This window comes from Rhincodon typus, chromosome 2 (genome assembly GCF_021869965.1).
Source record: "Rhincodon typus isolate 14 chromosome 2, sRhiTyp1.1, whole genome shotgun sequence".
NCBI classification, from domain to species: domain Eukaryota; kingdom Metazoa; phylum Chordata; class Chondrichthyes; order Orectolobiformes; family Rhincodontidae; genus Rhincodon; species Rhincodon typus.
The window spans coordinates 116,830,847-116,857,073 of NC_063333.1; the positions used below are offsets into that span (position 1 = coordinate 116,830,847).

At 40.1% G+C, this 26,227-nt stretch overlaps 1 protein-coding gene across 1 annotated transcript in view; it reads left to right on the plus strand.

The window, feature by feature from the left end:
- LOC109934313 (F-actin-uncapping protein LRRC16A-like) overlaps positions 1-26,227 on the plus strand; it is a 403,104-nt gene that overhangs the window by 90,340 nt on the left and 286,537 nt on the right. The window contains exon 4 of the mRNA XM_048608843.1: positions 20,760-20,819. Within this exon, the coding sequence (XP_048464800.1) occupies positions 20,760-20,819 (60 nt within the window). The remainder of the gene's footprint in view (positions 1-20,759; positions 20,820-26,227) is intronic.

Below are 26,227 nucleotides of genomic sequence, written 5' to 3' on the forward strand. Positions count from 1 at the left end.
CTCCTTAACTGGCTTACTGTGAATCTCCGGCTTGTTGCACTGGATCTGTAGTACTGACAGTGGCCCATTCCCAGAACCCCTGCTCAAGCAGCTGACTGAGTGTCCTTGACCAGCTGTGCTGATACCCCTGACTGAAAACTATATTCCTTGACCTCACTGAAGATTACCCCTCTTGGCCTTTGAGACATGGCCATTTCGTTGGAGCTATTGCAGTGTTTTTCTGCATATGTTGCTGGCACGTGGTACAGGTTTAACATTGATGTGGCATGTTGCATTATAGCAAAAAGTACTTCCTAAATGCTGAATTGAAAATGTTAATTTTATACTGGTTGCTCTGAAAATAATTTGGTTGGCAACATGAGCGAAACATTTAAGCAGTCACTTTAAATGTAGGAGGCTGTGATTGTAAATATTTAAAAACAAGTGATGGCTTATTCAATGGTATTTTAACTTTTAACATAACACTTTTTTTTCCTATGTTTTACCACATTTGGCATATGTACAGCGAAGACATTTCACCCCACTGTGTTACGTTACTTTTCACCAAATACTTATGGGGTTTACTCCTCTCATTTTCTTAATTCCAGACAATTCAATGACAGCCTATTGAGAATGACTTCAACTGCTTGTTGAATTGCAGCATAATAATACAATTAAAGGATTAAATTGTGATTCCAACCACACAGAATAATGCTTGAATTTATAAAGTGGCCTTGTCACTATGAAGTTACTGTCAACTACACTACTGAAAAATTAACTTGCTTGATTACTAGGGTGCCATGGTGGCCCACTGATTAGCACTGCTGTCTCACAGTGCCAGGGACTCTGGTTTGATTCCAACTTTGTGCAATCTCCGGACAGGTAGCCCATTCTCCATGTGTCTGCAAAGGTTTCTGGCAGGTGCTCCGGTTTCCTCCTATAGTCCAAAGATGTGCAAGTTAGGTAGATTTGCCATGCTAAATTACCTGTAGTGTCCAGGGCTATGTAGGTGAGGTGGATTAGCCATGGGGGATGTGGGAGTAGGTTTGGATGAGATAACCTTCAAAGGGTCGGTGTAGACTTGATGAGCTGAATGGTCTCTATCTACACTGTAGGGGTACTGTGATTAATTATAATTGTTGCTACCATGCAACAATGCACTTGCCTGCAGTATTTTGTAGTAGAAGTAGTGGAAAGTTATTGTCAAAGGCTTAATGAGAACAATTTCTAATAAACTTAATTTAAGAAAGTAAATAGGGAAGATGCTGTCCAAGTTACTAGCTGCTCCAAAAGCTGCATTACCATATGTGTGTATTCTGCTGAGAGTCTTGCCACTCATGCATGGTGCTACATGATAGATTCTCAGTAGACATGTCAGAAAAGTTGGGACTTGTCCAGTCCATAAATCTTCAAGTGTGATAGATCTTAATTATTACTAACAACTTTGCTGATATTGAAAATGTACTATTTGAAGTGTGAAGTTTAATTTCTTCAGTTTTTGATAATTAATGGAGAATTTCATTTTTCACCTTCTGTCTCATACTTTCCATCACCTCTTTCTTTCCCTCCTTTCATTTTTCTTTATGCGCATAACCTGCATTAAATCACGTGTTCGTAATGGACATTTCTTAGGCTAGCTTTAGCGGAGTCAATCAGTCTGATTAGTTATGGAGATATTGCAAAGACTTTTTTTTTTTTGTTTTTTTTATTTTTGAGAGTTTTAAAATTGTGGAGATGAAATGAGAGAACTGTTTTGGAGCCAGTGTCTTGCAAGGAATGCTACATGTATTTTGAAAAGCAAGTTGCTTACCTTGTCAAGTAACATCGTGTAAACTGCTATTTGAATGAGCAGTAATTGAAATTTGGGTTGTAGATGAACTGGAATGAATGGTTGTCAGTACAGATCCAGCTTGGTCACAACAAGAAGTTGATTGGTTAATGGACTAGTGACAATGACAAAAGTCTTTTGCTTGTTGACAACCTTGTGATTGGATCTCATGTAGCTCAGCAGCTTGCGGCTGGGAACAAAATACAGAGAGAAGGGTTTTGATCCCCGTCAGCTCAGGAGCTGTCTCACTGTTCTTTGCAGTCAAAACCCACTTTAAACTTGACATAAATCAGTTTATCTTTCCTTCACTTGTCACAATCTGTAACTTTTAATTGATACCAGCACTCTAATGTCTCTTGCAAACCAATGGAAGTGTCCAGAGAAAGACAACAGAAAAACAATGTTCTGATCAATGTAAGAATCAACCAGCAACCCATAAATATTTCTTCCTTCGATTAATCTGTTTTTCCCTGTATGCATCTGTGTAAGGGGGAAGTTTATAAAGTGATTAGATGTAACTTGCACTGTTTGTTTGCCGATGGTTGATGACAATTTATCTGTAGCTGGAGTCTAATAACTTGTAATAAATAGTAATTCTTGTTAAGTACAGAAACCTGCTCTGTGTTTTCTATCAATCTAAATCTCAAAATTGTGTAAATTGGAGAGTTTTGTGTACTTACTATGAAATTTTTAAATTATGTGAGAACTCCAGGAAAAGTGGGCTTGATCTCAAAAGTGCTACCGCAGTGAGTCATGACAATATGCAATTCCTTGTCCTGTGCGCACATGTTCCAGATCCTCTGCAGATAAAGATAACGATATAGACAGATTAGATGTAGGCCACGGTACTATACCATTATCTTATAATTTATTTTAGGCTCTGGTTCATAATTTCCACCTTCCTCATTGTAGGGCTGTAGTTCCTTTAGGTTTTAATAGTTCAAGCTTGAAGTGAGGATCTTGTCGAGTGAAGGATTCTTGGCAGGCAATAGGGTTTCTATAGTCACATTTCTAAGAGTTTAGCTCACAGGTCAACTTGAAGTTGGCACAGATCTCTGTTGAATCTCTCTCATTATGGGGTATTGATGTGAATGACCTTGACTGTTTGTTTGAATTGTAGTTAATTTGATAGTTTTCTGGAATATCTGTCTGTAAACGGCTTCTTTTAGCTGGTTTTAAAAGCAGACAACAGGGCTCCCTCAAACGTGACTCTTCGAAGTTCAGAGTTTATAGTTCAATCCGTTTTCCAAAAAGAGAATTGATGTTTGTTGATTCTAGTGTTTCTTGTGGTTCAACAGCATGAGAGTTTGAGACAGTCAGGATCTCCACTTTTGAATCCCCCGTTCAGAAAGATAATATCCTTTTTTGATTGGCTTCAGAGATTTGCAATGTTCCTTTTGTTTCCCCTTTAGGACAGGTTTCAAGCTAGAAAAGAGGAAGATTGCATAATCTTTTCTTCAGTCTTTTGTGTCTAGTTTCAAAAAGTAATATTTTAACATTCAGAATAAGACATGCTGCTACTAGACACATTGGTTATGAAACTATAAGACTCTTCTAAAACCGGAGGGAAGGTTTTTTATTGTCTTCCTGATTGGTAATTTTGTAGTTAGTTGCTAGTTTTGGAAACCCAGTGACCTGATTGTACAATCTCAGGGTAATAGGGAATAACAATAAAAAGCAGTTAATGTGCGTGTTTCACAGCGTATCTCCTTAGCATTGAAAATACCAGTCACTGTAAGGATTGACCATTTCTACAGGTGCTGAGAAATTTCCAATGAAAACTCACTTTCACACACTATATTACGTGTTATGTATTTCTTATTTAGTGGAGTTTCATCAGTTAATAAAACCTGCGTTGTTTGCATTGTAGTTTTAGTTTGCCATTACATTTTGAGTTAACTATAATATTTGCTTGGTGTGTGTGTGTGTGTGTGTGTGTGTGTGTGTGTGTGTGTGTGTGTGTCCCTGTTTGCCCTTCCCACCAAGTCACTGGCCATTCTCCAATTGGATGGAGCCTGTCCTGGAACTGGTGCACTGTCTCATGAAATGGAACTTCTCTTTCCCATGTATGGATTCTCCTAATCTGCCTACAGTTTGTGTACACCTCCAACAAAATAATACTCTGAAATAATAGTCTGAATTTACAGCCTAACTCTAGATATTATTCCACTAAAATCTCCTTGTTCCTTCCTAATTTGAGCCTCCCATGGACTCTAGCAACTGGATATTCTCCTCCCTTTTTATTCATTCATGGGAAATGGCTGGGCCATCTCTAATTGATCTGTGATCTGTGTGGCTTACTAGAGGAATTTCAGTGAGTAGTTCAGAGTCAATCGCATTGCTGTGTGTCTGGAGTCACACAGGCCAATCGAGGTAGGGGCGATAAATTTCTTACCCCAAAGGGCATCAGAGAACTAGATGGATTTTTTAAAATGATAGTTGATGGTTACCTGATTTCCATTAGGCCTGCTTTTAATCCTAGATTTTATTGAACACTCATTTCACCATGTGCCACAGTGGGATTCAAACACAGGTCCTCCTGGGGTTATGAATTACTAGCCCAGCAACATTACCACCAGGCCACTGCCTTCCTTTCAAAACATTTCCTCAGCTGTTATGACACTCCCCTTATACTGGCACTGGGAGATAGCATACTTAAGAATTTTATTCTAAGCTGAAGAGGACATTACCTAAACCCCTAATAATGGAGTCTGCTATAACCACCACCATAAGATATAGGAGCAGAATTAGGTCATTTTCATCCACTGAGTCTGATCCACCATTTGATCATAACTGACATGTTTCTCAATCCATTCTCCTGCCTGCTCCCTGTAATCCCTGATCTCCTTACTAATCAAGAATGTACCTATCTCTGGCTTAAATACACTAAATGACTTGGCCTCCACAACCCTCTGCGGCAATGAGTTCCACAGATTCACCACCCTCTGGCTGAAGAAATTTCCTCCTCATCTTGGTTATAAAGGGTTGTCCTTTCACTCTGAAGCTGTGCTGTCTGGTCCTAGTCTCTCCTGTTAGTGGAAATATCTTCTGCATGTCCACACTATCTAGGCCTCTCAGTATTCTGTAACTTTCAATCAGGTCCCCTGTCATCCTCCTAAACTCCGTTGAGTGTAGACCCAAAGTCCTCAACCGCTCATCATATGACATGTCCTTCATCACTGGGATCATTCTTGTAACCTTCTTTGGACCCCACCAAAACCATCTTTCCTGAGATAAAGGGCCCCAAAATTGCTGTCAATATTCCAAATGCAGTCTGACCAGAGCCTTATGCAGCCTCAGCAGTACATTTCTGCTGTTCCTTTCTGGCTGTGTTGACCTGCATGCAAACATTGCATTTGCCTTCCTAATGGCCAACTGAATCTGCATGTTAACCTTAAGAGAATCCTAAGCTAATACTCCCAAGTCTCTTTGTGCTTCAGATTTCTGAAGCATTTCCCCATTTGGAAAATAGTCTATGCTCTATGCTTACTACCAAAGTGCATAACGGTACACCTTCTCGTGTTGTGTTCCATCTGTGACCTTGTCCACTTTCCTAGCTTTGTCCGGGTCCTTCTGCAGCCTCCCCACTTCCTCAGCACTATCTGTCTCTCTTTGTCATCTGAAAACCCAGCAACAATATCCTCTATTTCTTTGTCTACATAATTCATGTGTAATGTGAATAGTTATAGTCCCAACACTGACTTCGGTGAACTGTACCAGTCACCGGCTGCCATCCAGAAAAAAGACCCCTTTATCCTTACTATTTGTCTTCTGCCAGTCAGCTAATCGTTTGTCCATACCAGTACCTTGCCCCAACATCATGGGCTTTTATCTTATCTAGCAACCACTCATGCGGCACCTTGTCAAAGGTCTCCTGGAAATCCAAATAGATCATGTCCACTGGCTGTCCTTTGTCTAACTTGTTTGTTATCTCCTCAAAGAATTCTAACTGAATTGTCAGGCAAGACCTCCCCTTGATGAAGCCATGCTGATTCAGTCCTGTTTTACCATACACTTCCAAGTACTTCACAATGGCCTCTAACATTTTATTAATAACGGAGGTCAGGCTAACTAACCTGTAATTTCCTGTTTCCTGCCTCCCTCCCCTTAAACATGGATGTTACACTAGCCAGTTTCCAGTGCTCTGGGACTGTCTCTAACTCTAGTGATTCCTGCAAGATCACCACCAGTGCCTCCACAACCTCCTTAACTATCTCCTTCATAACTTTAGCTGTACTCATTCTGGTTCAGGTGACTTATCCACCTTCGGATTCCCCAGCACCTTCTCCTTAGTGTGAGCCATTACAGTCACCTCAGTCCCCTGACTGTCTTGAAGTTCTGTTCTGCTGGTATCTTCCACTGTGAAAACTGGTGCAGAGTACCTGTTCACTTCCTCCTCCGTTCCTTTGTTCCCCATTCCTACTTCTCCAACCTCAATTTCCAATGGCCCAATGATTACCTTTAAAGTAGTGAGGACATCTTTAAAGAAAGCTCTTGCAATCTTTATATAACGAGCTTATTTTCAAATTTCACTCCCCCCATCTCCCCCCATTTTTTTTTTTGTTTTTCAGTTATCTTCTGGTCTTTAAGGTCTTCCAAATTCTCTGGCTTCCCACTAATCTTCACCACACACTGCACTTTTTCTTTTCCTTCTATGCTGTCCTTGACTTCCCTTAATATGTTCCTTCTCCCTTGGAATGAATTTCTGACATGCCTCCCAAATAACCTCCAGAAACTCCTATCATTGCTGCTCTACTGTCCTCCCTGCTATGCACTCCTTCCAATCAACTCTGGCCAGCTCCTCCTCCCTCTTTTGTATTTATCTTTACTCAGATGTCATGTCATGTCATGTCATTACATCTGATTTAAGCTTCTCCCCCTCAAACAGAAAAGGATGAATTCTGTCATATTATGGTCATAGCCCTCTAGGGATACCTTGATCTTTAAGCTCTGTAATTGAGTCTGCCTGATTATATATCTCCACATCCAGAATTGCCTGTCCCCTACGGGCCCATACCACATGCTGCTCCAGGAAACCATCCTGTACATATTCCATGAATTCCTTTTCTTGATCTGTTACCAGCCTGATTTTTCCCAGTCCACCTGCATATTGAAGGCCCCATGATTATTCGTGCCTTTCTTACATGCTTTTCTATCTCCTGATTTATTTTCTCCCCTACATCCTGACTACTGCTAGAAGGTCTGTACACTGTTCCCACAGGGGTCTTTTTCCCTTTGTGGTTCCTCAAACCTACCCATGTAAATTCTTTGTCTTCTGACTCTATATCACTTCTTGCTATCGATTTAATCTCATTTCTTATTAACAGGGCAAATTCGCCTCCTCTGCCCATTTGCCTGCCCTTTCAATGGGATATGTATTCTTGGATATTAGTTATCAGCTCTGATCCCCTTGCAGCCACGTTTCTGTGATGCCCACAACATTGTATCCACCGAGTTGCACTACAATTTCATCTTGTTTCATATACTGTGTGCATTTAAGTACAGCGCTCTCGGTCAGTCCTACTGCCCCTCCCTTCTCATAGTTGTCACCTTTATCTGCTGTGCCTATAGTTAGATTCCTGACATGTTTCCCTACTCTCAGTCCTATTACTTGTTCTGGAAATTGTAATAACCTCCCCGCGCCCCCCTCCAACTTTTTCCATAATTTCCCATGCAACTGAATACATTCCCAACCCCAACACTCTTAAATGTAAAGTCCTATTTCTGTTCTGAACCACGCTTCTGTTCTTCCTGCCTAGAAAGCCTTCTAAGCCACTGTTTTGGTCTGCATAGTGGCTGTCCTTCCTGCAGTCTTACCCTTTATCCTCTCAGGTAGTGAGTACATTGGTCCGGTCCTGCATGTACAATGTCTGCCGTCGATATCAGCAATCTCTTGCTAATGGGTATGATTATCCATAGTGTAAATTCTGTGTCACTGGTCATGGGTTCTGTGCATCCTTGTGTGGCTGATGATCCCAACCCTAGAGCTGCTGTCTGACTGCACAGTTTGGCAGGAGTTTTTGTAAGGTCCTTGGCTTTGGAATTGCAAGACAGGTTAGATGTAGGAAGGATGTTCCTGATAGTGGGGAAGTCCAGAACTAGGGGTCAAAATTAAATGATAAATATAAATCTTTTAGGACTGAGCTGAGGAGAAATTTCTTCACTCAGTGGTGAGCCTGCGCAATTTGGCTGAGTGAGGCTAAAGCATTGTTTTCAAGAAGGGAGATAGGTATAGCTTTTATGGTTGGTTAAGAGACCAAGGCATATGCAGGGAGGGTAGGATTAGGATATTGAGCTCCATCAGCCATGATCTAATTGAATGATCAAGCAGGCTCCAGGGGTCAAATGGCCCACTCCTATTCCTATCTTCTACGTTTCTGTGTCAGTCATGGTAGAGAGCAAGGTTTTTACAGCTTGTTGAACCAGCTTATAGGTTTTTGCAGTGCTATGATTTTACTTTGCAATAAAACAGAATATTTCATCTTGGTTCATGCAAGTTTTTTATAGCACAAAAATCTGTTTTGGCTCATGTCATTTGTGTTGGTAATTGTCCTGCAGCTAGCCAATCAAATCCTATCTTCCTGAAATTTCTATTTATTCTCCTGTAGAGATTTCTTTTTCAAAATTGTCATTCAAACCATTTAAAGTGGTTTTTGTGGTCTCTTGCCTCAAAAAATATAATCGTGGTCGAATATGTTCTTTCCTTTGTAACCCTATTGTAGAAAAACCGTGCTCTGTCTGAACCCACACGCCACCACCACCGCCACCCCCCCCCCCCCCCCCCCCCCCCCCCCCCCCACACCATGTTAACAATTCCCCAACTAGTTGTAACATCGTCCACCTTTAACTTGGCATGTCTTATAACTTCGAAGGCCTCCGATTCCTTAGTCTTTTTCTAATGATGAAAAGAATCCAAGTGTGAAGACTTGTAATATTTGTTTATTTCTTGAAATGTATTTGAAAGCCTATTCATAACACATTTTTAATTATTGAAGACAGTAGCAAAATTAAATTTGTCTTTGTTTAAGGTGTATGATTAACACTTAGTAGCAAATGAGAGACTTAAAGGTTTACTTTAAAATGCAGGTCATGGCTGAAGAAATCAGAATTTCTGAAAGGAAGCAATTCCACAATCTCTCTGAAGAGAATATAAACTCAACACAATTGTGTTAAATCTAACAATTTACTCTATATATCTAAAGTTTTAAAAAAAATGAAAAAAGCTTTGATTTGAAGAAAGTGAATTTTATCATTTAGTATTTTCCTGTATTGGTCAAAATTATAAACATCATTGTATTCTAATATTCCGGTAATTGTTCTGTGCAGGAAGTGGTTTCCTGAAATAGATCTGCCTATCAGTCTTTAAGATCATTTATTTTGTGTTTGAAAGAAGTTATGGAAATACTGATTCAAATTTCATGTTGCCACACTCAATCCCACCCCACTGGCGCCACAATAATTATCAGAAAGAAGAGGACCCGTTTTAAGCAAACCTTAAAGAAATTCCTTAAATGTCAGGAATAAATGTAATCGAAAGCTTAAGTCAGCAACAGTTCCAGTTTGGAAGACTATTGCAGCACTTTCCTTGTGATGAATTGAAAAATTAAAATACCATGTACTTATGTGCAAACCCTTTTTGAGACTCTGGGTGTGATGACCTTTTTCTTTCAAGGTTCACGAATTTGTGAAATGGCATTTGAGTTGCTTTGCCCAAACCATGAGAGTTGCCTGCCTGCCAGTTATTGTTGTAAAGGCGATGTCTATGAAAATAGGAACATTAATGCATCTTGTGCATTTCTATCTTGTTTTAACCTATTTCTTTATCCCAGTTCTTTATCTTATGACCTGTAGGTATTCCTTTTGATACATTTGTGACACTGGTATTAAAAATAGAAATTAACCTGACCAATCTTAATTTCCATTTTTGGAAACTCAGTGCAAAAATGATTGTTATTACTATCCTTTGACTTTGTCTCAGTGCACCTACAAATAAGAGATCCTCAATGTATGAGCAAATTTTCTTTGTGGATGACATGTTTGGTTACATGCAGAATACTGATATACTACAGAAATCATTTTTTTCCTAATAAAATGGATTTAACCATTTCTCTTCAGTCTCTTTAGATTGACATAAGAATATATCAAGTAGGAGTAGGAGCTGATACAATTCCTCTGTTCTACTTCACCAATTGGTATGATCCTGGCTGATCACCTGCTTCAACTACTTTTTTTTTCTACCTACTTCCCATGTCCATGGATTCCCTGGAATACTAAAATTTGTCTACTTCAGCCTGAATATACTTGAGGTTGGAGGCTCCACCATTCTGTCTGGTATTGGTTTTCAAAGGCTGAAAAACTTCTGAAGTGAAGAAAGTTACCCTCACTTCAATGTAAATGATCAATCTCCCTGACCTGAAACTATGCTCCGTGCTCTAGATTCCCCAGCTAGGGCAAACAACTTCAGTACCTATTTTACCAAGCCCTTCAGAGTCTTGCATTTCAATTAGATCACTTTTCATTCTTCAAAACTGCACAGAGTATAAGCCTAACTTGCTCAATATGAAAATTTTACTGTATGAAAACTATCTCATCCCATTGAAGCAATCTAGTAAACTTCCACTGTAACATCTTTACTATGGGTATCTACTTGCATAAATATGGAGATCAAACTGTGCACAGTACTCCAGGCCCAGACTTTAAAGACTGTCCTCAATGTAGCAAGACTTCCTTGATTTATTATTTCCATTCCCTGGAAGTAATCAAATGGGCTGATGGGCCAAGGAGTGGGAGATGGAGTTTAATTCAGATAAATGTGACGTGCTGCATTTTGGAAAGGCAAATCGGGGCAGGACTTACACACTTAATGGTAGGGATCTGGGGAGTGTTGCTTAACAAAGAAACTTTGGAGTGCAGGTTCATAGTTTCTTGAACATGGGGTCACAGATAGACAGGGTGGTGAGGAAGGCAGTTGGTGCACTTGCCTTTTTTGGGTCAGTGCATTGGAGTTGGAATATCATGTTCTGTCTGTACAGGGCATTGTTCAGGCCACTTTTCAAAATCTGCAAGCAATTCTAGTCTCCCTGCTATAAGAAGGATGTTGTTAAACTTGAAAGAGTTCAGAAATGATTTACAAGGATGTTGCCAAGAGTGAAGGGTTTGAGCTATAGGGAGAGGCTGAATAGGCTATGGAGCTACTTTCTTTGGAGCAGAGGCTATGGAGTGACCTTTGTAGAGGTTTATAAAATCATGAGTGGCATGGATATAGTGAATAGCCAAGGTCTTTTCCCCAGGGTAGGAGAGTCCAAAATTAGAGGACATAGATTTAAGTTAAGAGGGGAAAGATTTAAAAGGGAACTATGGGGCAGCAGCTTCGCACAGAGGGTGGTGTGTGTACGGAATGAGCTGCCAGAGGAAGTAATTGAGGCTGGTATAATATTTACAATATTTAAAAGGCATCTGGATGGGTACATGAATAGAAAAGGTTTAGAGACTCATGGGCCAAATGCTGGCCCATGAGACTAGATTAATTTAGGATATCTGGTCGGCATGGATGAGTTAGACCAAAAGGTGTGTTTCCATGCTGTACAACTTTATGACTCTATAATATGCCAATATGACGTTAGATGTGTCTGCATCTAACTTTCTCTATTCCTTGAATAAGTCTGCTCAAATTTTCTCAACATTTAGAAGCTCAGTGCCTATGTTTCTATTCTTGATATCAAAATTAATAATTTCACATGTCCTTATCTATACTCCATGAGTCACCTTGTTGCCACTCACTCAATTAACCTCAATCTATTCACACCCTGTTAGCGTCCTCCTTGCAGTTTACAATTATACATAGCTTAATGGCAGCAGCAAACTTTGATATATTACTCATGGTCTCATAGTCTGAATCAATGAAGTATATTGTAAGTAGTTAATCCTTGCCATATCCCACTAAATATTCCCTGTGAACTTGAAAATGCCATATCTATCTTTATTCTTGGGTTTTTGACTTTTAATCGATTCTGCATCCATTCTGATATTGCCCCAACTTCATGAGCCCTTAGCTCTTGTACTACTTGTACTAATCTGCAAGTTCAAATATACAACACTAACTGGCTCCCCTTTATCAACCTTGCTTGTCAAAATATCTTAATGAATTTTGCCAACCTTGCTTAGTCATTCATAAAACCATTTGGTTTGATTATATCATGATTTTCTGAATGCATTAAAAATTCCTTAATAGATTCTGAAGAATTCTATAATTCTTTATCTGCTATCTCTCTGTAGCTACCTTTTTGTTTTAAATCTGTAAAATGTAGGCTATCGTGTCCTCCTGGATTTGTCAAACTTTTTAGTTCCTTAAATTTCTCCAGTATTTCATCTTTGCTACTATTAATTACTTATCTGTTCCACTACTAATTTGCCCATCATGTTTCACTTCCTGCTACTTTGTATTGTTTACAGTGATGATAGACGCAAAACATTTGCTAAACATCTTTGCCATTTCCTCACTTCCCATGATTTATCCTGCCTCTCCGCCTCCCAGAGACCAATGTTTACTTTTGGCTTTTCTCTTTTTAATATGCTTGTTGTTATAACCTGCATAGAGACTGATTAACTCAAAGTTGTATTTTTTTTCGTGTAGCTGAAATAATGACACATCAAGATTTTGCATTTTAAAATGTTTACTGTAATAGCCTAAAAGTATGATTGACTAAACACTGTTATTGAAGATTAAACTTTTTAAGAAGCAGACTGGAAATCCAACCCCCTTGTTTTAATCTGAAATGTAAAAACACAGCACATATGTAGGTTACAGTGTCCTTTTTATGTAGGTGATACATTTCCCCACAACAAATCCAAAGTGATTCTTAGCTATTGAAAGTTTTTATTCTTTCTTTTTGTTTTCTCACCTGGAAACTTTGAGTCTTGGACCTGTCTTTCAATGTGAGATCTTACTTTCTTGGAGACTTTTTCTGACCCAAGCTCTGACTTATCCAGCCTTGTTTTAACTCTCTGAATTTGGTCTTTTTCAATCTGTGTGCACGCCTCAATTTGCATTCCTATGTGGCAAACCATTGGCACTTTGTGGCTTCTTAGCAGTTTTTTTTTAATTTGCAGCATCTGAGAGATTCAAAAAATTCTATGCATAACCTGTAAACTGTTCTTTACAGTAGCACCCTCTATTTCCTTCCCCATGATAATGGACCTTACATCCGGATAGAAATACCAATTAATCCTGAGAGCCCAAAATACACTACCTTGGACCTAAATGGATTTCACATGTTTAAAATATATCTGTATATAATATTTTCAACACTTTTTTTATTTTTTTTTTTTCTTCTGTGACTTTTGAAGATTGAAAGTCTCTTGATAATATGCAGGCTGCTACAGTTGTCCCAGTAAAACAACTGAAGCTTTCCTTGATTTCAATCAACCATCTGAACCATCCAGGCTTGCTTTCAAGCAGACTTCAGAATAGTTTATTTAATTCCCTTCGCTTTACCTTTTAAATTTTTAGATATAGTCCTAAATCATGAATCCTTTAAACTTCACAGTTATAAAATTTTAAAAACTCTTGTTATATTTCACAATGTTAATCTACAGTAAGTACAATTTATCTTATGGAAACCAACTATAGAACATACTATGGTATAGTACAGTACGGGCCCTTTGGCCCATGATGTTGTGCCGAACTTTTACCCTAAACTGAAGGTCTATCTAACCTCCCTCCACCGCTACCTTTATACTATCATCCCTATGCCTATCTAATAGCCGCTTAAATGCCCCTAATGAGGCCAACTCCACTACCCTCTCCGGCAATGCGTTCCACGCCCCTACCACTCTGAGTAAAGAACCTACCTCTGACGTCTCCCCGATATCTATCTACCTCCTTTCACTTTAAAACTATGCCCCCTCATAAAAGCTACCTCCACCCTTGGAAAAAGTCTCTGGCTGTCTACTCTATCTATACCTCTGATCATTTTGTACACCTCTATCAAGTCATCTCTCATCCTTCTCTCTAAAGAGAAAAGCCCTAGCGCTCTCAACCTTTCCTCTTAAGACCTTCCCTCCATTCCAGGCAACATCCTGGTAAATCTCCTCTGCACCTTTTCCAACGCTTCCACATCTTTCCTGTAATGAGGTGACCAGAACTGGACACTACTGCAGATGTGGCCGAACCAGACTTTTGTATAGCTGGAGCATAACTTCACGGCTCTTGAACTCAATCCCTCTATTAATGAGAGCTAACACACCATACACCTTCTTAACAACTCTTTTTCCACCTGGGTGGCAGCTCTCGGGGAACTGTGAACACGAACCCCAAGATCCCTCTGCTCCTCCACTCCTCCACACTGTCAAGAATCTTTCCGTTAACCCTGTATTCTGCTTTCAAGTTTGTCCTTCCAAAATGAATCACCTCACTTTTCAGGGTTAAACTCCATCTGCCACTTCTCAGCCCAGGTCTGCATTCTATCAATGTCCCTTTGTAACCTGGAACAGCCCTCCGCACTGTCCACAATGTGACCCACCTTCGTATCGTCCGCGAACTTTCTAATCCACCCTTCCACTCCTTCATCCAAATCATTTACAAAAATCACAAAAAGAAGAGGACCCAGAACAGATCCTTGTGGTACACCACTCGTAACTGAGCACCATGTTGAATATTTTCCGTCCACTACCACCCTTTGTCTTCTAAGGGTCAGCCAATTCTGAATCCAATCTGCCACATTTCCCCCTATCCCATGCCTCCTTACCTTCTGCATGAGCCTACCATGGGGAACCTTATCAAACGCCTTACTTAAATTCATGTATACCACATCCACTGCTCCACCTTCATCCACATGTTTGGTCACCTCCTCAAATAATTCAATGAGGTTTGTGAGGCATGATCTACCCCCCTCAAATCCATGCTGACTATCACGAATCAAACTGTGCCTTTCCAAGTGATCATTAAATCCTGTCTCTCAGAGCCCTTTCCAATAATTTGCCCACCACTGACGTAAGACTAACTGGCCTGTAATTTCCGGGGTTATCCCTGTTCCCTTTTGTTTGAACAAGGGAATGACGTTTGTCTCTTTCCAATCTTCCGGCACTATACCCGTGACAGTGAGGACAAAAAGATCATTGCCAAAAGGCCCTGCGATCTCATCCCTTGCTTCCCATAGAATCCTTGGATAAATCCCATCAGACCTGGGGGACTTGTCTATCTTCAACTTCCTCAGAATTCCTAGCACATCTTCTTTACTAACATCAACCTCCACCAGCCTACCTGCCTGTTTCACAACATCCTCCTCTACAACTAGGTCCCCTAGTTGTGAATACTGAAGAAAAGTATTCATTAAGGACCTCTCCTATCTCTTTCGGCTCTGTGCACAAATTCCCTTTACAATCCTTGATCGGCCCTACCCTTTCTCTGGTCATTCTCTTGTTCTGCACATACGTGTAAAAAGCCTTGGAGTTTCCTTGATCCTGTCCGCCAAGGTTTTCTCATGCCCCCTTATAGCTCTCCTAAGCCCTTTCTTCAGCTCCTTCCTGGCTAACTTGTATCCCTCTAGAGCCTTTTCCGTTCCTCTTTTCCTAAACCTTACATAAGCCTCCTTAACCAGTCGTTCGAACTCTCTCGAGAACCATGGCTCCCTCACTGGACCGCATCTTCTCTGCCTGCTAGGGACAAACATATCGACCACAGTATGTATTCCTTAAACAATCTCCACATTTCTGTGGTGCTCTTCCCTGGCAGCATCTGTTCCCAATTTGTTACCCAGTTCTTGCCTAACTGAATTGTAATTACCCTTCCCCCTATTGTAACCGTTATCCTGCTGTATGTACCAATCCTTATCCATGACTATCATGAAAGAAAGAGTTATGATCGCTACCGCCAAAATGCTCTCCTACCAACAGGTCTAACACTTGGCCTGGTTCGTTGCCAAGCACCAAATCTAAAGTGGCCTCTCCTCGTGTTGGTCTATCTACATACTGTCAGGAATCCTTCCTGAACGCACTGGACAATATCTGCTCCATCTAAACTATTACAACTAAAATGTTTCCAATCAATATTTGGAAAGTTGAAGTCACCCATGACTACAACCCTGTGACTTCTGCACCTTTCCAGTATCTGCCTCCCAATCGGCTCCGCTACTTCTCTGCAACTGTTAGGGGGTCTGTTTATAAAAAAAAAAACCCAACAAAGTGACTGCTCCTTTCTTGTTCCTGACCTCAACCCAAACTGACTCTGTAGACATATCATTCTCGAACTGCCTTTCAATAGCTGCTATACTCACCCTGACTAGCAATGCCACTTCCCCCACCTCTGTTTCCACCCTCCCTATTTCTTTTAAAGCATCTAAATCCTGGAACTTCCAACAACCATTCTTCTCAGAGTTACCCAAGTTTCTAATGAAACTTCTGTAATAAACTTTGGGTATATACAATTGCTTACTTAAAAACAACAAGAAAGAAAGGAGGAGTCACTTCAGTTGTTGCTATAGTATAGTGCCAGTATCACAGCCAAAAGAGGATAAAGAGAAATGGAGGAAGAGAAGAGTTCTTTTGTGCTCCCTTTGCAGCACAAGCTTATCTGAAAGGTACATCTAAATTGGTATTCTACAAACTTATCTTCAAGGCTATCTTTAGCAATTTGATTTGGCCAATGTATATAAAGATTAAAGTGCCCAACAATCATTATGATAGTCTATGCTTAATGCTTGTTGTATGTGCTGCCATCTCAACCTTCTAAGTAGAGGTAGTAGGAACTGCCAATGCTGGAGACTCTGCGATAACAAGGTGTAGAACTGGATGAACACAGCAGGCCAAGCAGCAACAGAGGAGCAGGAAAGCTGACATTTTGGGTCCGGACCCTTCAGAAAATGGTCTAGGCCTGAAATATCAGCTTTCCTGCTCCTCTGATGCTGCTTGGCCTGCTGTGTTCATCCAGCTCTACACCTTGTTATCTCAACCTTCTAAGTATGTGGGTTATAAAGGGGTTTTTGTGCACAGAGGAAGCCAGCTTCCAGTTTATCAAGAAGAGTCTCTTGTAGAGTCAACCAATGTGTAGTTTGTTGCATATCTGCAATTATTTACAGATTGCAAGAATGGATTTCTACATTACTATAAAGACTGTTAGGAGGACCTAGCCTTGGATCTGTTACCTAAAGCATTCTCGTGACATCTGCTTAAATTCAATCAAGTAGCTGCCATTTCACACACCTAAACAACAATGCTTTGTCCAGTGGCACAACTACTGTCAAGGGCCAATAAATTCATTCCACCAGTGTTTTCTGACCTTTGTTATTCTCAATATGCATCCCCATATTGATTGTGTTTCTGATCTTCTGAGTCAAACTTAGTTATTAATGTTCCTAAGCCATCCTTTACTATGACAGCACAGTTCCTTTTCCACTTGGTTAATCTTTTTGAAACATTTTTATTTGAAAACAATTGTTCACCTTTATGGCCATGTCTTTGTAACAGCGATTGGATCTAAAGCAATTTATCTCTATTGCAACGATGGTTCATACGGTTTATGAACAGGAAGAAAGTAAGATATTCTTTCTGAAAGCACATGGCATCTCCAAATGCATTACAACTAGTTAAGTACTTCTGAAGTCTAATCATTGTAATATAGGAATCACAGCAAATCATATGCATATAGCAAGTTCCCATGAACAGTAATAATGTAATCAGAGTGTCTGTTTTTGTGATATCTGTGTAATAAATATAGTGAGAATAAGTTCCAGCTTTTCATCAATGTAGCACCATGTGATCTTTTGGATCCACCTGAGAAAACAGTTGAAGCTTCGGTTTATCATCTCATCTGAAAATGTAGCAGGCCTTCGGTGCTGCATTGAATTTTTGGCTTTGGCATTTCTATACACTAGACCTGGATGCACCCTGAATCCAAGCACTGTTAATTGACCACAAATGGCACTCAATACAATAATACCGATCTGTACCGAGTTTGCACCTGAGACCTTTGTAATGTTAGTGCTCTGCTACAACCATTTATGCACATAAACCATGCTTTGCACATTTAAACAAAGAGCCTTTAGTTTTAATTTGAAAAAGATGAGAATGTCATTTGGGTATGTGGGTTAATTCAGGAAAGCTAGCATAGATTTGGTAAAAGTAAGGCATGTTAAATTAACTTGGATTTTTTTTAATGAGATAAAGGAGAGAGTTGATGAGGGTATTGCTGCTGTGACATGCCTGGGCTTTCAAAAGGCATTATGTAAGGTACCACACAACAGACTTCAGAGAAAATTTATATTTCATGGAATAAAAGGGACAGTAGGGATGTGAAATTGACTAACAGGAAACAGAATGATGGTTCATGGATGTTTGCAGACTGGAGGAAGGCTTGTAGTAGAGTTTCCAGGTATATAGGTTATAGGTACGATCCTTGCTGCCTTGACATGAAATATATGTAGACCTGGTGCATAGGGCACAATTAAAAAAATTTGGCACTGATAGAAAACTTGGAAGCATTTTGAACAGTGAGGATAGCATCAACTTCAAAATGATATTGGAAGATTGATGGACTGGGTGGACAAGTGGTAGAGCAGTGTCAAATGGTTCACTTTGATAGGAAGAATGCAGTGTGACTATGCAAAGTAGTGTACAATTCTGAAGGGATAAAAGGACCTAAATGCATATATGCACAAATCATTGAAGATTGCAAGGCAGGTCCAGAGAGGGGTTGATGGGAGCATAGAGTGCAAAAGCAAGAAAGTTGCATTTAAACTGGGAGGAAACCAGTCCAGCCTCATCTGGAGAATTGTGTACAGCTCTAAGCATCACATTTCAGGAAGGATGAGAAGGGCATTAAAGAGGGTGAAAAGATTCTGTCCAAGAATGCTGGACTTCATGGAGGTAGATAGGTTGTACAGGATTTCATAAAGAAGAGAAGGTTGAAGAGAGGTTTAATAAAGATATCAAAATCATGAGGAGCCTGGACAGTATAAATGGAGGGTGGGAAAGAACTGTTGCCAGTTGGTGGATGGATCAAGAATAAGCAGGCATAGCTTTAGAGCAACTGACAAAAGAAGTAATGGTGACATATGGAAAAACATTTTCATATTGCCCGGGTTTGGGATCTGGGATGCACTTCCTGACAGTATGGTAGAAGAGTCTCAATCAAGGTTTTTGAGACTGATTTGATTATATTATTGGAAAAGGAAGCATGTTTAGGGCTGTGGGGAGAAGGCCCAGAAGTGGTACTAGGTGAATGGCAACGTTTGGAAAACTAGCACAGACAAGAAGGGTAGAATGACCTCCTCCTGGGTGTTAACTGTACTGTCATTTTCTGATATTTTAGCATGGGCTTCTTTCACTAATATGATTTCTGTTAAATATTGCTCATTCCTGTTTTTCTCTGCTATCCTTTTACAAAATTGGTAGACTGCTTTATTAGCTTGGCTTTTCTCTTTAAGTTGTAAATTTCCCTTCACCTGCCTGTCCATGATTCCACCTGCCCTGGTTTACCTTTTTTAAAGCCCCGTCCTTGGACCTGGCTCTACACTTTGCCTATTGCTCCTATATTAGTTTCAGTAAAGCCTGTACCAATGGACTAGTGCCCTCTTTCAGTGGTTTTTGTACCAGTGCTGTAAGAACCACAGCTGTCTTCCCACAGTACTTGTTGAGTTGTGTGTTCAATTCTCTTATTTGCTGTACTCTGCATCAATTGGAATGTGCCGGAAGTTTCAAGCCCGGCATTAACACTCAGGCTTTGTTTTTTAATTTGGACCCAAATTCCTCAAACTCTGTCAGCAGGAAATCATGCCATGCTTTACCCATGTAAAGAAATGTCTTTAAGCTTTGAACTTGGCAGGCAACACAACCTTTTTAACCATGAGTCATGGTTACAGAGAATGCATCTATCCCATGAATGTTACTGTTCTCTATCGCTGCTTTTTCTTTACCCACTGGCTAGGGCCAGTTTTCCTATCCACACAGGTACCTAAATACTAATTTTTTTGTGAAAGTCAAGGATTGAGACTCCTTCGTCACTGCATCCTAAATCCCCAGGCCTGTCTGTCTTGCGGTCACATCGCCTATCCCTGGCCATTGACTAAATCTTGAGTTCTACTTCACCTAAGGGACATTGCTACCTTCTCCATCAAAGTCTATCAATAACTTTTTTCCGCCTTCCTGATATGTCATGTCTGTAACTTGGACTCTAGATCAATGGCTCTGAACTAAGATTGCTTGAGTTGCAGAAGGTGGCCCGTTGGTTCAGCTGATTAGACCGTGGTGTTGTTAACACCAAGGTCATGGGCTCAATCCCCATACTGACCAAGTCTGTGCATTTCCAGCCACTAGTTTGATGCATTTTGTTCTGCTGGGAATCTTGCGCAGCCGTTTTCTACTTTTAAGGGCAGCATGGTGGCTCAGTGGTTAGCACTGCTGCCACACAGTGCCAGGGACCCAAGTTTGATTCCACCCTAGGGTGACTGTCTGTGTGGAGTTTGCACGTTCTCCCCGTGTCAGTGTGGGCTTCCTCCAGTTTCCTCCCACAGTGCAAAGAAGTGCAGGCTAGGTGGATTGGCTGTGCTAAATTGCCTGTAGTGTTGAGGGATGTGTAGATTAGGTGGGTTATAGGGGGATGGGTCTGGGTGGGATGCTGTGAGGGTCAGTGTAGACTTGTTGGGCTGAAGGGCCTGTTTCCGCACTGTAGGGATTCTATGATGTATAAAATTGAAATGTTCCCTGCAAACTTGCAAATATTGTGGTAACAGCAGTGTCTGTCCTACCAAATTTATCTGTGGACTCGATATTGATACTGTATATTCAGAGTCAGATAATGAAATTTGTATTTGAGTTGTTTGTAAATTTGGCAATAGAACGATTACAATTCTTGATTATGCATCTGCTCACACAAGATTTTAAATTATCAATTTGCCCTTAATTAGCAATATTCAATGCAATAATCTTGCCTGTTTTTTTTTCCCTGCTTATTTTGCAGTTGGAACTCACTTTCAACTATCTGGAGATTCAAGGAATAAGTTGCTGTAAACCTGGACAAGTGAGTTTCATTTTATTAAACTAGTATCTGTAATCCTGAGAAATCAATCTTGGCATTATAATTTTAATGTTGATCTTGTAGTTATCTACTTGAATTACAAGTAGAGTTTAAGTAGTTTCTGAATGGGTAAAAACTTGGTGAATTGGAGGAACAGAAAATAAGCAAATCAAAGTTAATCTTGTTCTTTCTTGATGACAAACAAAATGCCAGCATTTAATTTACTTTTGGCTTTTGTAAGACAGCAGTGCTTGAATCCACAGTTGCTGCCTAACCATAGTACCACCATTTTTTGTTTCTACTAAGGAGTTTGGATTTCTACCATTTGCAGAACCTTGATTTTTACAAACTTCTACTTGCTAGTTAAGCCTAAGTTGTCTTTTTTTTTGTTCTGTTTCCCTTGTTTTATATAATTTAGAAAAAAATTTATTGGCTTCCATTTTGGTTAATAATTTTTGCGCCATAATTTCTTCATCTTCATCTTCCTTGTCATTGAATATCATTCCATATCTTCTGCTGTAAATGTGGCCCAGAAACTTGGTTTAAGTTCATGGAACTATTAATTGGATGCTTGACAAATCCTAGGAGTACTGTGGATTAGCCTGCCTGCACTTCCTTCCACTTCCATTTGTGAAAAACAGATAACTGCCTTGGACATTCCTAGGGCAAAAAATGGGAACCTCTCATTTTGGAGCATTTCCTGCTTTAAGTAGTAATATCTCCATCGCAGTGCCGTGGCGCACCTTTCGCCAAATGTGAATTACAGTTGCTATTTATTTTTTGCACTTTGCTTGTTTGTAAAATTATTGCAAAATAAAGTGCATCTACACTAAAGTAGTAACGTAGTTCTGTAGTTATGTATGTCAGATGATGTACATCACAAGGAATGATCTGTACCTTTTTAGCAGTTTAAAAATAATTTATGATTCATTCATTGATTTCCAAGTAATAATTGTCATACAGTTGCCAAAAGTACTTGAGTGATGAGCCAATAACTGTGGGCTGTTTCCAGTAGAAGATGGAGGCTCTCTGCTATAAATAAAATGACATAATGGTGCTGCACTAATTATGCAAATAACTTGTTCTAATCTTTAATGGGAAGAAATGGATATTAATCCATGGAGCAGGCATACCATGCCAAAGCTTAGCATGTAGGTCTCCAATGTGAAACTTCTGTGAAAGCACATTTTTATGTTTAGTGGTACAATTTAAATTTGTGCTAATAGTGTAAATACAATCACTAGTTTTATTTATTTCAGTAATATCTAATTTGTGTTCTTAAACATGTGTAGGAAATGTCAGCTATGCCCAATGTATGTTTGTCAGAAGACTGTGTGCGTACAAGTCCAGCTAATATAAGGGCAGTGGTGATGTCCTGGCAATGTCTCTGGACCAAAGGTTAATGTTCAAGGGATATGGGTTCAAAACCCACTATGTCAGATGGTGAAATTTGAATTCAATAAAAATTTGGCAGAAAATGTTAGCCCAGTTTTGTAACCACCGTTAATTGCCATTAAAAGCTTACCTGGTTCATTAATAGCTTTCAGGGAAGAAAATCTGCCATCCTTGCCTAATCTGGCCTGAGAGATTTCAGGCCCACAGCAATGTGGTTGCATCTTAAATGCCCTCTGAGCAATTTAGGATGATCAATAAATGCTGGTCAAGCCCACACTGTTCTTAACCCATGAATGAACTAAAAATAAAGCTGCAGCTTGTATCAGCATTAAGGGTAGCATGCAACAGGTTGAGTAAGGCAATTGTTGAAAAGGACAGAAGTACACTCAATGCACACGCAGGCACAAAACCAGAAAGAGTTTGTGTTAAAAAATGTTAAATTGTTCTTTTAATCATCAGTCCTACGAGGAACAACTGTTTTATTTGGTTTCATAATTCCCCTAATGGCTACCTGATAGGATTTGCTTTGCGATCTGGAAGTACAGTATCTTTGCAGAATGAGAGTTTTTAGAAATGGTATAATTTTATTGTGTGAGCAAAAAAGATTGCCTTTTATTTTTAAGACTATACAATAAAAAGCTGTGCATTGCATTTTAAATCATTTTTATAACTTCCAAGCAAATATGATGAGCAAAAATTGTTTCAGACAGTTATCCAGTGGAAGCAGTGTCTTTGTTTCTATACTGTAATATAAGTACCCAGGTAATGTAGCATCTGAACTTAGCGAGATCACATGCATCTGCTTGCTGCTGTTTGTCACTTCTGGGGAAACTGCCCAGCTAATATAATTAATTCATGTTGGTCGTACAAGATTGGTTACTAATTTCATTTTTTAATAATAAAAGGGAATGAAGGACTTTACAGCCCCTCCCATCAGATATATTAAGAGCATTCTAGTTGAGAAACTCTTGTTTATATAAATTACATATAGTCTAGCATTGGGTCAGTAATAAGTTAATTTGAATGCTTTCTTATTCCCCAGCTTCTATGTGAGTATGTCCAATACACAGGGAAAAAACAGATAAGTGACATTAATCAGAAATTGGTGAAAAAGCTAACATTATTGAACTTGATATTGAATCCAGAAGGTTGCAGGGTCTTCAGAAAATGAGGTGGTGTTATTCCAGCTTGAGCTGAGTTTTGCTGGAGAACTGCAGCAAGCCTGAGATAAAGTTGTTGGCCAGAGAATGCTGTTGAAGTGGCCAACAACTGGAAGCTCAGGCCCACTGCTATGGACAAAATGTAGGCATTCTGCAAAGTGGTCACTCAGTCTGCACTTGCTCTCCACTACATTCGGGAGAGGGCACTACAAGCAGTGAATACAGTAGACTAGGTTCATGAAGTGCATGTAAATCACTGCTTCAACTGGAAGGGACCTTGGATATTCAGGAGGGAAGAAGTAAATGGACAGGTGTTCCAGCCTGTGGTTAGAGGGGAGCATGCCATGGGGATGTAGGGGTGGTGTTGGCAGTCGACCAGGGTGTTCTGGAGGAAACAGCCCGTGTGGTAGGCTGACAAGGGAGGGGAGGGGAATGTGTGTCTGGTGATAGAATCCCATTGGAGCTGGCTAAAGTGGCAGCTAATGATCCTTTGAATGCTGGTGGGATAGTAGATGAGGACAAGGGGGACTGTATTGCTGTTGAGGGAAGAGAGGGGATGAGGACCGAAGTGTGAGAGATGGCCGAGGACCCTGTCGACTATGGTGGAGGGGAATCCTTGACTGAGGAAGAATATGGACATTTTGGAGTCTCCCTTGTCGAAGTTGTCATCATCAGAATGGAGACCAAGGAACTGGGAGAATGGAATAGAGTCTTTATAGGAAGGCAGGTTTGAGCTTGAATAGTAGAGGTAACAGTAGGAACTGGTGGGTTTGTAATGGATGTTGGTAGCTAGCTTTTCCCCAGAAATGAAAACCGATGTCAAGGAAGGGAGGAATCTGAGGAACATGGTGAAAGTTAGGGTGGGGTGGAAATTGCAAGCAAAATTGAATTGAATTTTCCCATTCCAGATGAGAGAGGGAAGCACCACCAATGATACCTGATTAATTTCTGTTGTTTCTGATTTCCAGCATCAGTTCTTTTGGGTTTGTTTTTGTTTAGCACGATCAAAACAGCTGGCAAAGGCACAATGTGCGAAATAACCACCTTCTGTGCCCGTGAATCTGGAATGAGTTGGATTTAATTTTATTGTGTTGAAACCATTTGATGCTCCAATTGAGCTGTCTGAGGTGCATTTTCCCATCTCTAGATGGTCACGTTTTGGTCATGACATCACTAAAGAAGATGGGCCGGCTGTTCCTGCCCTCCTCATGATTCAAAATGAGTTATGCTGTAACTGCCTTTAAATAACTAGGCATAAAACTACAAAGCAATTACTCATTAGCATTTAATAGCTTAAAGATAAACGTGTAACATCTTTTTGGAGTGTCCCCATTTTAATATCAGATTGCCTCAGTTGGTAACCCTCAACTTTGACTAATACTAATAAATTAATTAAATTAACATGTAAGCACATAATCCTGGCATTATTCACTACCTTGTTGCTAAATTCATTTTATTTGTGGCTTTTTGAGAGTGAAAAGCCCAAGTTTCTGAAGTAATTCCTTATCGTTCAGACCAGGATTAGATATAATGCACAAGTTATGGTCTCACCAGAGCAGAGTGCAGCTTAATTATAATTTAGCTTTGCCCTGTGTCACATTGTTAGGGCTGTACAGTTCATCCATTGGGTTTGTTAATTTGCTACTCCACATGTGGCTGATGGGAATGCAGGTGTGATTAACTTAATGGCTATGAAGTATAAAATGTGTAATGTACGTGTCTTAACTCTCTCCCGGTCATGTTTATCCAACACCCTTATGATTGCTAGCTAACATAGACTATTGGTCAATCAATCCCTTCTGCCTCTCTCTAACTCGCTATCTCCTGCCCTCGCTCTCTCTAACTCGTTCCCTCCCGCTCTCTCACTCCCTGCCTCTCTCTGTATCCCCCTTCTTCTGTCCCCCAGCACTCGGTGCCTCCCCTCTTCCCCCCAGCCCTCTGTCATACACCCCCAAGCTCCACCTCGCGCCTCAGCAATTTAACCTGTTGAAACTTAGTTGCTCTCTTTCTCTCTTTGTTAAACGCATCCCTCTTCATAAATGCAGATCAAAACTGCATACAGTACCCCATGTGAGGTCTCACGAAGGCTCCATATGACTGCAGCAAAACTCCTTTACTTCTATACTTACATCCCCTTGAATTGAAGGCTAATCTGCTATTTGCCATGCTAATTGCTTGCTGAACCTGTGTAATAGTGTTTGGTGTGAACAAGAACCCAAAGGTCCCTTTGGACAAGTGCACTTCCCAATCTCTCACCGTTTAAGAAATGTTCTGACTCTGTTTTCTGTAACAAAGTGAATATCTTCACAATTATTTAAATTATATTCCAACCATGATTTCGTTATTCACTTAGACTGTTCAATTCCTTATGAAACCTTCATGCATCTTCCTCACAAATTAAGTTCTGTCTCTGGCGCGCGCTCACTGTCTCTCTTTTATTTTACATTTATATGCTACTGTGCCAAAATCCTGGAACTCTTTTGAATGGCAATATGGGTTGACCTACACCAAATGGACTGCAGCGGTTCAAGAAGGCAACTTATCATCACCTTCTCAAGGGCAGTTGAGGATTAGTAATAAATGTTAGCCCAGCCAATGATGCCCACATCTGGTGATATAACCTTTTGATAACAGCATTTGATTTACCTTCCTTTATCTTCAACTAAGGAGCACTGATTTTGTTTTTGATTCCCAGTATCTGTCTTTATTGAAATTACACTCTGTTGGCCATCACCATTGACACTGAAATCTTTTAAGCTGGGAAAATAACATTGATGTATGGAGGCTGAAAAGTTGGCTTTGGGGTGCAGTAACCTCGTTGAAGGCCTCACCAAGGAATGAAGCTAAATATGAGCT